The sequence below is a fragment of the Rutilus rutilus genome (assembly GCF_951802725.1).
Source record: "Rutilus rutilus genome assembly, chromosome: 8".
Classification (NCBI taxonomy): Eukaryota; Metazoa; Chordata; class Actinopteri; order Cypriniformes; family Leuciscidae; genus Rutilus; species Rutilus rutilus.
In genome coordinates this window covers 1539442-1552336 of record NC_140222.1, presented here as the reverse complement: position 1 = coordinate 1552336, position 12895 = coordinate 1539442, and the positions used below count along the sequence as shown (strand labels likewise).

Sequence of the window (12895 nt, the reverse complement as noted above, 5' to 3'; positions counted from 1 at the left end):
CAGCACCTGAGTTAAATATATGAGTGTCACAGCAAAGGGTCTGAATACTTAGGACCATGTGATATTTCAGTTCTTCTTTTTTAATAAATGTGCAAAAATGTCAACAATTCTGTGTTTTTCTGTCAATATGGGGTGCTGTGTGTACAATAATGAGGAAAAAATGGCTGCAATATAACAAAGAGTGAAAAATGTAAGGGGGTCTGATTACTTTCCGTACCCACTGTATATATATATATTCACCAAATATTTTGATGAAATATATTTAAAATATGCAAAATAACTGGATGCCAATCACTGATTTAAACGTAATAATGCTGCGTGAAATGTTGCACAATTCATATTATCACACACACTACTGTCACACACTACTGTTATTAACACAACTGTTACTCCTCAAGTTACTGTCACCCGAACAAAGAGTTTCAGTGCTGAACAAAAGCTGCAGTTTCATGACTAATGAGTAATTGGCCAGTGTTGATCTCTCGACGGGCGTTTCACTCCATCACTTCCAAATATTGACTGGAAATTAAATTATTAACAAAGATCACAAACCAGATGCAATCTAGAAGCTTCACGTTCAGATCAAAACACTGTGGAGTTTGTTCTCTAGGTGTGTGTGAGATAATTACGTGTGTGTGGGCCGCGCTGATCTACATGGATTTTACTTGGAAGCTGAAGGGGAGAAGGCGGGAAAATCCCTGCATACTTATGCAAATCAGCTGGATGAGATCATGATGGGAGAGACAGGATGTGGGCGGAGCTTCGCGTCACATGGGCAACAACAGAAACCAAATGACAGTTCGTGCGCTATTCAGCAGAATCAGCAATAGTGTTTGGAACTTCATATATAAAGTAAGAAAATAGGGAAAATCATTTGTTTTAATTCAAGCACTCAATAATTATCCAGTAAACATTAATCTGAGCACAGAAAGTCTCTCACGATCACGATGTGTTGTTTGTTTTTTAAATGTTATGAACAACCAAATAACAAATATACGGATAATTGAACATTTCCAGCAGTGCAGTAGCGGTGGATGACAGCATACATTAAATAAAGGAAGACAGTAAACACGAATTAAGTATGAAATACATTAGAGAGGGAAAAAATCCCGAGGTAGTAAAGCAAGTTACGCATCACTCAACAGACTGTCATTCAGTGTCACAAGTTTGACACTTACAATAATATGCCAATAAAATAAATACACTTCCAAATATTCTACTTTATAATTACAATGGGGGAAAAAACAACACATTACATCACCCAATGTTAAATCAATGTCTCATTTTAGTTTTGAATAAAGGAATTTGTGACGAGCTAATCCTCTCATGATCAACGAACTGTTGTTGAGTTGGGATTCTGTTAGTCACGTGACTGACGTTTAACATTGTTTACATTAATCATCTCAGTTACATCAATTATTTAGCAGAAACACACCAACAATTCTGCATATATATATACATTACCAGTCAAAAAGTTTGGGATCTGTAAGATTTTTAATGTTTTTAAAAGAAGTCTCTTTAAGGCTGCATTTATTCGATTAAAAATACCAAACAAAAACTGTGAAATATTATTCTAATGTAAATCATCTGTTTTCTATGTGAATATATAGTAAAGTGTAATTTATTCCTGTGATCAAAGCTGCATGTTCAGCATCATTAACTCCAGAACTTTGAACTTTCTATTCATCAAAGAATCCTGGAATAAAAAAGTAAATAACGGTTTTCAACACTGATCATAATCATAAATGTTTATTGAGCATCAAATCATCATATTAGAGTGATTTCTGAAGGGTCATGTGACACTGAAGACTGGAGTAATGATGCTGAACATTCAGCTTTGATCACAGGAATAAATTACACTTTACTGTATTCACAAACAGCTGATTTACATTAGAATAATATTTCACAATATTACTGTTTTTTTTCTTCTTGTATTTTTAATGAAATAAATGCAGTCTTGGTGAGCAGAAGAGACTTCTTATAAAAATATAAAAAATCTTACGATCCAAAACTTTTGACTGGTAGTGTGTATACAGTATATATAATATATACATGCTCCAGTTTCACTTGGCATAAACATTATAATCATCGTTCACACTGACCATCACACTTTCCAGAGAACTGTGGAAGAATGTGGCGCTGAGAAAAGAAACAAGACTCGACAGGAGTTTGAGAAATGCAGTAAACACACACACAGCTCTAATCTGATGCATGTCATCATCAATCATCGTCACACACTCTCTGACTCGCTCATGATCGCTTATGCAGCTCTCGGCAACGCTTAAGGCCAAGGACTAGAACCGTACAGGTATAGTTCTAAAAATCGTTTGAAATGTAAAGGAATAGGAAAAACTATGACGACACAGAGGAACGATATCGTTAGATTGACTTTTTCCAGCTGATGAGCGATAAAAACATTGACAGCCAATCAGAATCCATCCTGCTTTAAAGAGCTCGAGAATTTAAAGCGACAGACGACAAAACTGCAGCGCATATAATAAACAAATATCGTGCATTGGTGCGACGCTAATAGTTATCGTTATAGTTATCGTCCGCTAGTGCGACGCTAATAGTTATCGTTATAGTTATCGTCCGCTGGTATGAACACTCATATAGTTATCGTTATAGTTATCGTCTGCTGGTGCGACGCTAATAGTTATAGTTATCGTCCGCTGGTGCGACGCTAATAGTTATCGTTATAGTTATCGTCCGCTGGTATGAACACTCATATAGTTATCGTTATAGTTATCGTCTGCTGGTGCGACGCTAATAGTTATCGTTATAGTCATCGTCCGCTGGTGTGGACACTAATATAGTTATCGTTATAGTCATCGCCCGCTGGTGTGGACACTCATATAGTTATCGTTATAGTTGTCGTCTGCTGGTGTGAACACTCATATAGTTATCGTTATAGTCATCGCCCGCTGGTGTGGACACTAATATAGTTCGCCCGCTGGTGTGGACACTAATATAGTTATCGTTATAGTCATCGCCCGCTGGTGTGAACACTAATATAGTTATCGTCCGCTGGTGTGGACACTAATATAGTTATCGTTATAGTTATCGTCCGCTGGTGTGAACACTAATATAGTTATCGTTATAGTCATCGCCCGCTGGTGTGAACACTAATATAGTTATCGTCCGCTGGTGTGGACACTAATATAGTTATCGTTATAGTTATCGTCCGCTGGTGTGAACACTAATATAGTTATCGTTATAGTTATCGTCCGCTGGTGTGAACACTAATATAGTTATCGTTATAGTTATCGTCCGCTGGTGTGAACACTAATATAGTTATCGTTATAGTCATCGTCCGCTGGTGTGAACACTAATATAGTTATCGTTATAGTTATCGTCTGCTGGTGAGGAGCTAATAAAGTTATGGTTATCTTTATAGATTTGTTCTTGGTGTAAACGGGCCTTTATAAAGCAACTATAAAGCATTTAAATGACAACATTATGAAATGTCCATGCATGCAATTGTAAGTGTTTTAAAACCTTTTTTCTTGGTTATGTGTACGCTAAGGAAACATTGTATCATTCTTCAAACATTATGGGAATGTTACTTTTGAATGATCTCTGAACATTCTGAAACAAGTATAGTAACATTTTAAAAAAACATTAGATGAGCGTCCAACTAAAACATATCAGAAAAGTTTTTGTGCTAGCATTTTACAAATATTATTGAAGACCAGATAACTTTGAACAAATGTTCTCTTAATGTTACTGGAGGAACGTTTGTTCATAACTTTGAGAGAACCTGTTGGCTGGGCAATGACTATATAAGTTTACACCTTTCTCTCGGGCACGGCTTATCAAAAACATTCTTGACCTGAATAATTATTGTGGGTAATTTCAGTTTAGACAACAACACTTTTAGGAGTGTACAGCGAATGTTAGTCATGATAGTCACGGTTCAAACTGACAATCCACCTGATGTTTACAGTGCGCATAGTTTTGTGTATTGTTCAAAAATGAAAATATAACTGCGCACACCTGAAACACGCCTTGAAATTAGGTTATGTGATGCACATATTCATGTTATTGGAAGCAAGAGCTCATCATCTCTGGGTGACTGGTCACACACACTAAAAACATGACAATGGTGTAAAGATCCCAGAGTGAAACTTCTGTGTTAAGTAACTAGTGATCAAGTCATCTGAGATGGTTTGATGGATTGTATTGTAAAATAAGTCCGGTTTAACATGACCAGATTAGCTGTCTCCAATAACCGCAATTCAAAGTGTTTTCGAGCTCATGAAAACTCTTTTCTGAGTGTTTTGTGCAGCTCTCACAGGTATTAAATGGTGTTTTATTTCAGACACATGAGATTTTCCAATTCAAATACTATTTACTGCTTTGAATTGGGACGACGGTTCTCTTTCTTGCTTGCTTCAGCTACATCTATTTGCATGTGGGTCCAAAATTCAAATGCAATGTGGCGTATATATGTGTGTGTATTTGAATGCCGGACCTCTAAAAAACAGTCGCATTGTGCTCTAAAATGCAAAACTAAACCTGCTATGAAAAATGCGATTCAGTTCAAGCTAAGGTCGACTGCATCAAATGCGTCGTTTGGAAATTCTAGCCGTGAAAACCAAACAGTGACACAAAACTTGGCATTCAGATTCATGTGTGTTTATTTTACAATTTAAAGTCATCCTAAACTTTTGCACACTTAAGTCACGTTTAAAACCGAGCGGCAATGTATATTTAATTCTTAAGTTTGCACGATTTGAAATGCCAAAAACAGTCTGGTTTTGATAATGGAGACAGGATTAGGTTTGTTTGTGAATAGTTAGTGGTGGTTAATGTGATTCTCTACACCTGTTTGAACTACTTTTATACGTGCAGTAAAAATCACCTGATTCAAACACTTTTTTTTTAGACTTCCAACATCATGAAGATACGTGATGTTTTGGATACATTTTGGAGCCTCGCAGTAAAAAAATCTGCTGAATCATACGGCAAGTGAGATCTTGATTTGCACTGATATTTGACCCGCATTTTTAACATGTTTATGCTGGATGGTTGAGATGTGCAATAACTCAGGTAGTGCTCATCCCATATTCTGTGCAAGCTGTTGCGTATATTCGTGTTGAAATTCATACAGAAGTGTCTCATTTACAACACACCTGTGATCTCTGATAACAAGACTTGAGCAAATATAAAGTAACTGTTGAAATAAGTTTGAGTGGAACGTAGTTCAAGAGGGTGAGGCACCAACTACAAGATAAAAACGCATCAAACGAGAGTTTTCATCAGAAATTTTATTTTAGAAAAGTCTCATACAAACGAAACAGCAAATATATGCCATACATAATAGTTATAGTATACAATCTGCGAGGAAATCCTCATACACATTATCCAGTGACTTAACAAATCACATAAAAAAAATTGAGCAGAATCTTCAGTGATATATCTGATTTGTACTCGATTGACAAGTATTGTGAAGAATATATAGTCCTTTTTACATACATGTGTATATACAGCAAATGTGAACGTTACAAAACTTCAAACCACCGTCGTGTTCTTCGGTCAGTCTGCCCTGACAAACAGTGTTACGCATGAAACTTCATTTCCCAATACCAAAGAGGCTTTACAAAGCTTTACATTCTCTCACAGTTCAACCATTGTGTAGAACATGTGTTTACAGAGTCTTTAAGTGGTGTAGCGATACCGTCTGATCCAGGCCACGCCCGCGCGCCAATCCAACCAGACAAGCCCCACTATACAATTTTTACCGGTTCATAAAACCTACTTTAGCCAAAACACTGGCTTACAGTTTCTGTGAAACCTTTTCCCTCTGGGAAGAGTGTGTTTCTAAAGCGAGGATCTTTAATCTTCAAGCCCATTAAGCCGGAGACCAAAACCTCTACGTTTGAATAGAAGCGACTCTCTTTAGTATCCGGTCTCTTCCACTCTCCAACCGGTGGAGTTCTTCCCGAACTTGTAGACGAGCCTGCGTCCATCAACCCTCTCCAGAATCTCTCGCTTGTAGTAATACCTGTGGGAAAGAGCAAGAGTTTCAATTATTCCTCGATCCCAGACACAGAGACAAATCCCACCCTTGATCCCAGAATTGAGTCCTTTACCTCATGGCTCTGCTGAGCTTCTCGTACGTCATGCTGCTGTTCTTCTTCTTCTGTCCCCAAAGCTGAGCAACCGCTTCGGACTTGAGGAACTTGAATACGCCATCCCTTCGGTCCTCCCACTTCATCAGACCCTGGTTCTGCTCCGGATGAATCAGGATATCTCTGATAAACTCCCAAAGGTGGGTTCCTCTTGGAGCTGCAATTAAAGTCCTGTTAGACTCTTATCACACTTGATCTCCACATCAGGTCCCAGCAAGCAATTTTGCGTTTAAAAGACGTCTAATAGCCGTCCAAACACGGCTCAGACGTCTAAAACAAGGCAACATTTGGGCTGTCAGTGAAAATTTAACAGATGTCTAAACCGTAGCCCAAGAATAGACTAGTCATCAAGTAGATAACAAAGAAATTAAATGAAATCATTAGTCTGTCTTGAGATTTGGTTTAGACGTCTATTAAATTTTCACTGACAGCCCAAATTTTCAGCCCAAGTCTTTTTAACGGCTTGCTGGGATGTTTTAAATAGAGTTTTGCGTATTTACCGTGTTTGCTCTTTTTGGACTGAATGAAGTGTTCGTATCCCTCATTATCCCTGGGCTTTGGAGGGCGTCCTCTACCTCTCTTCTGGCTCTTTCCAGGCTCTTGTTTTACAGTGATCTCTGTGGAAAAGGAAGCATTCAAACGTTAGACAACTACCTCTTGGATCATTCGGGGTTCTGTCCCTTCATCATCCCAGCTATCGACGGCTCCTCGAGAACCACCTTCCTGCAGAGTTTAGAGTTTAGTTTCAACCTGTCAGGTAATCCCGAAGACCTTGATTAGCTGGTACAGGTGTGTTTGACTAGCCTCTGCAGGTTGATAGGCCTCGAGGAGCGAGGTTGAGCTTCGGAAGAACTTACTTGAGCTAACGGAGAAAGGTATCTCTGAGTTTTCAGGGTCTGAATCGCTGCTGCTGCTGCTGGACTCGGGTGAGCTCGGGTTCAGAAAGCTGCCTGAAGAGGACGAAAACAAAGAGGTTAGACTTCAGGATGTTCCTTGAAAGAGTTAATTGATTCGAGTTTAGTGGAGATGCGTACCAGCGTGGGAACTCTGGAAACTCTCGGTTAGGGAGTCGTATCCGTGGTCGCTCTCTGGAGTCAGCTGGTTGGTGTACTCGTCAAAGTAACTGTATTTTGTCTCTGAATTGTCTGCGGAAATAGAATACCTTTATTGTTTCCAGTTCGGGCAAGTTGGTGCTGCTCACTATGGATTGGGTTTAAAGGTCAGAAAGTGGACTCACCTGTTGGGATTGAGCTTTGAACCACCACGGTTTCCAGCAGAGGTCCGAGGTTTGGTCCGTGCATGAAGGGAAATGAATCATGAAGGATGTTCTCCAGTATGTCTAATTCAGATTCACTTAGAACGGTGTTCTCAGACAAGTCATTAGCTGTAGATACAAGCAAATCAAGGTTGGTAATGCATTCCCAAGGGGTTCAACTTCCAAAAGAAAAAGGGTTCGGTTAAACAAGTCACTCACCATATCTGGCTTTTAGGTTCTCTAGGTTCTGGTGAAGCCGTCCACCAAACCTCTGTCCAAACATGCCCATCAATGATTCTTTAGAAGTGGCGCACAATGTGAGCCCGTCCATGTTGCAGTAGTTCATATTCAGAAGACTCGCATCAAACCGGCTCTCCTCCACGTGAAAGCCGATCCACTCCAGGACGTTCTGTCTGGTCCACATTTGCGGGTTGACCTGGTCCCAGGGGCCTGCCGGATGAACAGGTTTAAAGTACGTTAAGTTTCACAGATCTAACAATAGAAGAACACTTTACTGTCTCCAGGGCCGGAGCTTCTGTTGTGTGTTTAACTATCTGTTGTGTTGACACCCCCCCCCCCCCGTCAGGTTTTGATCACAGTGTCAACACTGCTGAAAGCCCGTAAAGAAAGCATTCCTGCGCGCCAAGTTAAACATTGCTCGGGTTAATGATTTTAAGAGTCAGAAACTGAGGTCAGACTGCAGGGAGGAGAGATTATCGGCAAGTCTGGGCTTTGGCTGAGTGATAGGAAGCATCCCGTAACATTAGTCAAGTCAAGACACCTTCATTTATACAGCGCTTTAACAATATAGATTGTCTCAAAGCAGCTTTACAGTGATAATAGGAGATTACAGTAACAGAGATTGTTTAGGCTTTACAGCAGTTATTGTCCAGATAAAGTTAGTTTTAGATTGATTCACTTTTCGTTGCAAAGATCATTAGTTATTAACCGCTAAGAAAGGGATGTCAAGAACTTACCCATTGTGCTGCTGTTGAAGTTGATCATGCTCAAGTGTGGCTGCGGCTCAGGGTACAAGTTGGCATTCGCGTTGTTGAGAATTAGACTGAGTTCGCTTGACGCCATTGTGAATTCTGCAAGATGCAAAAAAATACCCATGTAACTTCATCTCCAACCGTGCAAATCAAAAATACAGTAGTCAACATCTGAAGTGAATCAAAACCTGTCATCAAAAAGTTATACATGAATTTTGTTTGAATCCGAAATCCAATCCACTTCAAATGTTGAATGTTCTGAATTCAAAATCGCTTGTAACTTTTCAAAGGCGAGTTTACCTGTCGTGTTAGTCAGATGTAAGTTTGGTTTCCAGATAAAATCCCAGTGTAAGTGCTGTTAAGTAATAATCCAGTCGTCTTTATGCGTGTTTATCATAAGTGGTTCAGTGCTGAGAGGATCTGAAGGTGTTCTGGTGCACCTGCAGCTTCTGAAGCACATTTATAGTGCGCTGGCGGAGGCGTGTCCAGGTGAGTCTCCTGGGAGGGGGAATTCCAGCGAATGTCTCTCTCTCTTTCTCGCTCGGCCACTCAACCCTTTTTCCTGACAATGGCTCTTCAGACCTTGATACGTGAACTTGAAACATGACAACACAGCTAACATACATTCTGAGATAAACGCGAGCAAATAATGTGACACTGGCACTCTTTACAGGGCAATTCACACTCACACACACTCATACCCACACAAACACACACACACACACACACACACACACACACACACACACACACACACACACACAGACAGACACTCACACACACTCATACCCACACAAACACACACACACACACACACACACACACACACAGACACTCACACACACTCATACCCACACAAAAACACACACACACACACACACACACACACACACACACACACACACACACACTCAAGACACTTTACTCACTCATACACACTCACTCATACACAATCACTCAATCACTCATACACAATCACTCATACAGACAGAAAGACAGACACACACACACACACACACACACTCTCTCTCTCTCTCACACACACTCACACACACACTCATACCCACACAAAAACACACACACACACACACACACACTCAAGACACAATCACTCATACAGACAGAAAGACAGACACACACACACACTCTCTCTCTCTCTCTCTCTCACACACACACACACACACACACACACATACAAACACACACACTCAACTAGACCTGGAGGGATGAAGTCATTTCTGTCAATATTTACCGTCGCTGTATGTGTGTAAATTTATAACAGGTTTCAGTTTGCTGCAGGACTGGCTGGTGTGTGTTTGTGTGTGTGTGTGTGTGTGTGTGTGTGTGTGTGTGTGTGTGTGTGTGTGTGTGTGTGTGTGTGTGTGTGTGTGTGTGTGTGTGTTTGTCTGCGTCTCTCACACACGGCTGAGTGCTGTAGTAGATGTAGGTGATGGTAAACATCATTCTGTTATTGTGCGTGAAGATCATGATCAGCGAGCGAGTGATGCTTAACTCCGAAGCAGTTCATGTCTTTGTTCCAGTTGTTTTACTGCGGTACTCAGAGTAAAACACCATGTGTGAATGGGTTTCATGCATATGCTATTTCCTATTCTTACTCTATTTTTACGCAATTCGTCACTAAAAATAGCAGTTGATCATGTGATGTACGTGATCCATTTTTAGGTTTTTCCATCGCATTTCCCCTCATCACTGCAGGTCTTTTTCCTCCTCGTCGACGTCACGTGATGAAGAAACGATGTCTAGGAATGCGAGTGAACAGGTTTGAGTGAAGATGAATGAGCGGAGGCGTCTGTCACGTACCCCTACTCTCTCTCTCTCTCTCTCTCTCCCTCTCTCTCTCTCTCTCTCTCTCTCTCTACCTCTCTCCCCCTCTCCCTCTCTCTCTCTCTCTCTCTCTCTCTCTCTCTCTACCTCTCTCTCTCTCTCGAAATATTTATAGGAGGTTTGAAATATAGATTTTTATTAAGAAGGAGAGTATGTTTATTGAATTATCTAATAGGGACAGCAAAATTGGCCATATGGAAAACAAGAAAGAATAAGGGCCTAGAGTTGGCAGCAACGAACTCTAGAGTAATGTGTGTGAGTCTGGTGGCAGCAAGATTGAGGATGGAATTTACATATTACAGTCTCACAAATAATGTACCTGCTTTTTGTGAAATTTGGTGTATTAATGAGGTTTTATGTGTCGTGCATGATGATCAATTGGTCTTAGGTTTTTAAAAGAATATGTATTTTCATTTATTTTTTTGAATATTACATTTTATTATTATTATTATTATATTATTATTGTGAATGTGAATGAGATATAAATGATGACTAAATAAAAGTTGTTTAATCCTCTCTCCCTCTCTCTCTCTCTCTCTCCCTCTCTCTCTCTCCCTCTCTCTCTCTCTCTCTCTCATATCTCTATTCTAATTTAAGAATAGAGGGGGTAATAGAAATTCAATTATTTTATTAATCAAGGATGCATTAAATTGATCAAAAGTGACAGTAAAGACATTTATAATGTTACAAAAGATTATATTTCAAATAAATGCTGATCTTTTTAACTTTCTATTCATCAAAGAATCCTGATTTTTTTTTTTTTTTTTTTTTTTTGCACAACATGATAATAATAATAATGAATGTTTCTTAAACATCAAATCATCATTTTACAATGATTTCTGAAGGATCATGTGATCATGTTGTTGTTGTTTCTAAATAAATGAGCTTTGGTGAGCATAAGAGACTTCTTTTAACAACATTAAGAATGTTAGCGATTAAGCTTTCGGCTGGTAGTGTGTGTCCATGTGTTTTTTCCAGAGAATACGTGCAGCTGCAAATGTAATCAAATAAAAATGCTTGTTGTTTTCAGACTTAAGATGTTGATGATTTCTACAGAAGGCGAGATAAGATCATAAATAAATAATCACCTGTGTGGTGTGGGGTGGGGTGTGTGTGTGTGTGTGTGTGTGTGTGTGGTGTGGTGTGGTGGGGGGGTGGGGGGGTAGAGAGAGAATTAGATCAGCATAACATATCAGTCATATTTTAAAAGGTCACATTTAACGCATGTATAAATGCTCTCATGATGCTCAGGCTATACTTTAGTGACTAAAGTAAAAAAGATTCATAAATAGAGTTTAAAGGTGGTCTGAAGCCATTATGATTAACTTTTATACATAAATATGGATGCACTGCAGATGCATGCTTTATTTTCACATAAAGTTGTCCACAAAGGGTTCGGTTTGGGTTGTTATCCTAATAATCTTGAGGTAAATCATTGGGAAGTCCCTGTGTCAGAGTATTGTGCTCAGCTCGGGGTCTGAGCTGTTATATATTCACCACATCTAGTTCAACATTAAGGTCAGTGTGACGGAGAGGAATTCCTTCTGTTATTAACTCCATTGATCGGTTAGTTAAGGAGGTTAAAGCTTAACACGCTCAAACTCCATCAGTGTGAGACTTCTGCCACCATCTGGACACATCCCGGAACTACAACTACAACAAAAAAGTAACATCAGGAATTTTTTGGACACGTTCCTTGTTTTTGTTTGTTTTTACTTACATAAAAGTACCAGAAAGTATCAATGTTGCTACCATAATTTTTATACGCATAATTTTACATTAGCGTGATATTATTGGAAATACCCTGGCATGCCATGCAAATACCATGGTACATGAATTTAGATATCAATAGGCTAGATCAGGGGATTTTAGATGCCACCGACTTCCATACATGATCATTCTCATGCGAGGGACCATCAAACTAACATTCAAAAGGTCGCGTTTTTTCATATAAACTATTTGTACAATATTAGCCTATTTAGAAAATATTTAGGCTAAAGTGTTTTTCTACCCATTTAAGTTATTATATTCAATTTTACACACACACACCACCTATAAGTATGAGAACGGTTCTGAGGTAAAATCGCTAACTCGCGGCTAGCGACTCCGTGTTGTTTGAACTATTTCTGGCGTTCCCACTGCTTTTATTCACATCACATATACGCGTGTTTCACAAGATTTTTAACTGTCTCGAAGCAGCTTTACAGAAAACTAAGCCCTAAACGTGAACAATAGCGATCTCGTCTGTAGTCGAGACAAACACTTCACCAGGAGCGTGTCTGGTTTACGACGACACACTGCCTCTGTTTAATGCTCATCACCTCAGTAGAAGAGAATGACAGCTTTTAAAAGAATGATTGACAGGAGTTTATCAGGTAAAGCGCGCGCTCACGCCCACACGTATGTAAATTACGCCGTCCGCTGGCGGCGATCCAGTATTACAAGAAAAAAAAACGCTATTTAAGAAGCATAATAACTGCAATATTACGATTTGCTATACGAAATATAGCCTACTTATGTTCTAGATACAGTCAATGAAAACAGCGAGTCTAATGCAGAGTTGCTTCTCAAGTTAATTTAACATGTTTCAAGGTTGTTGTTTTTTTGTTTTTGTTTTGGTAGGTGGGGGGGTTGTATTTGACAATTTCTTACGAATATAATTTTTTTTC

At 39.3% G+C, this 12895-nt stretch overlaps 1 protein-coding gene across 1 annotated transcript; it reads right to left on the bottom strand.

Moving 5' to 3' along the window:
- Positions 1-5252: 5252 nt before the first annotated feature.
- On the bottom strand, positions 5253-9547 carry elf3 (E74-like factor 3 (ets domain transcription factor, epithelial-specific)). Its single transcript, XM_084417757.1, has 9 exons — positions 8682-9547; positions 8367-8480; positions 7609-7839; positions 7372-7518; positions 7169-7279; positions 6992-7084; positions 6635-6751; positions 6096-6291; positions 5253-6007 (listed from the first exon to the last, which is right to left on the bottom strand). The coding sequence occupies exons 2-9, from the start codon at positions 8470-8472 to the stop codon at positions 5902-5904; spliced, it is 1107 nt and encodes a 368-aa protein (XP_084273883.1). The 5' UTR covers positions 8473-8480; positions 8682-9547; the 3' UTR covers positions 5253-5901.
- Positions 9548-12895: the final 3348 nt, after the last annotated feature.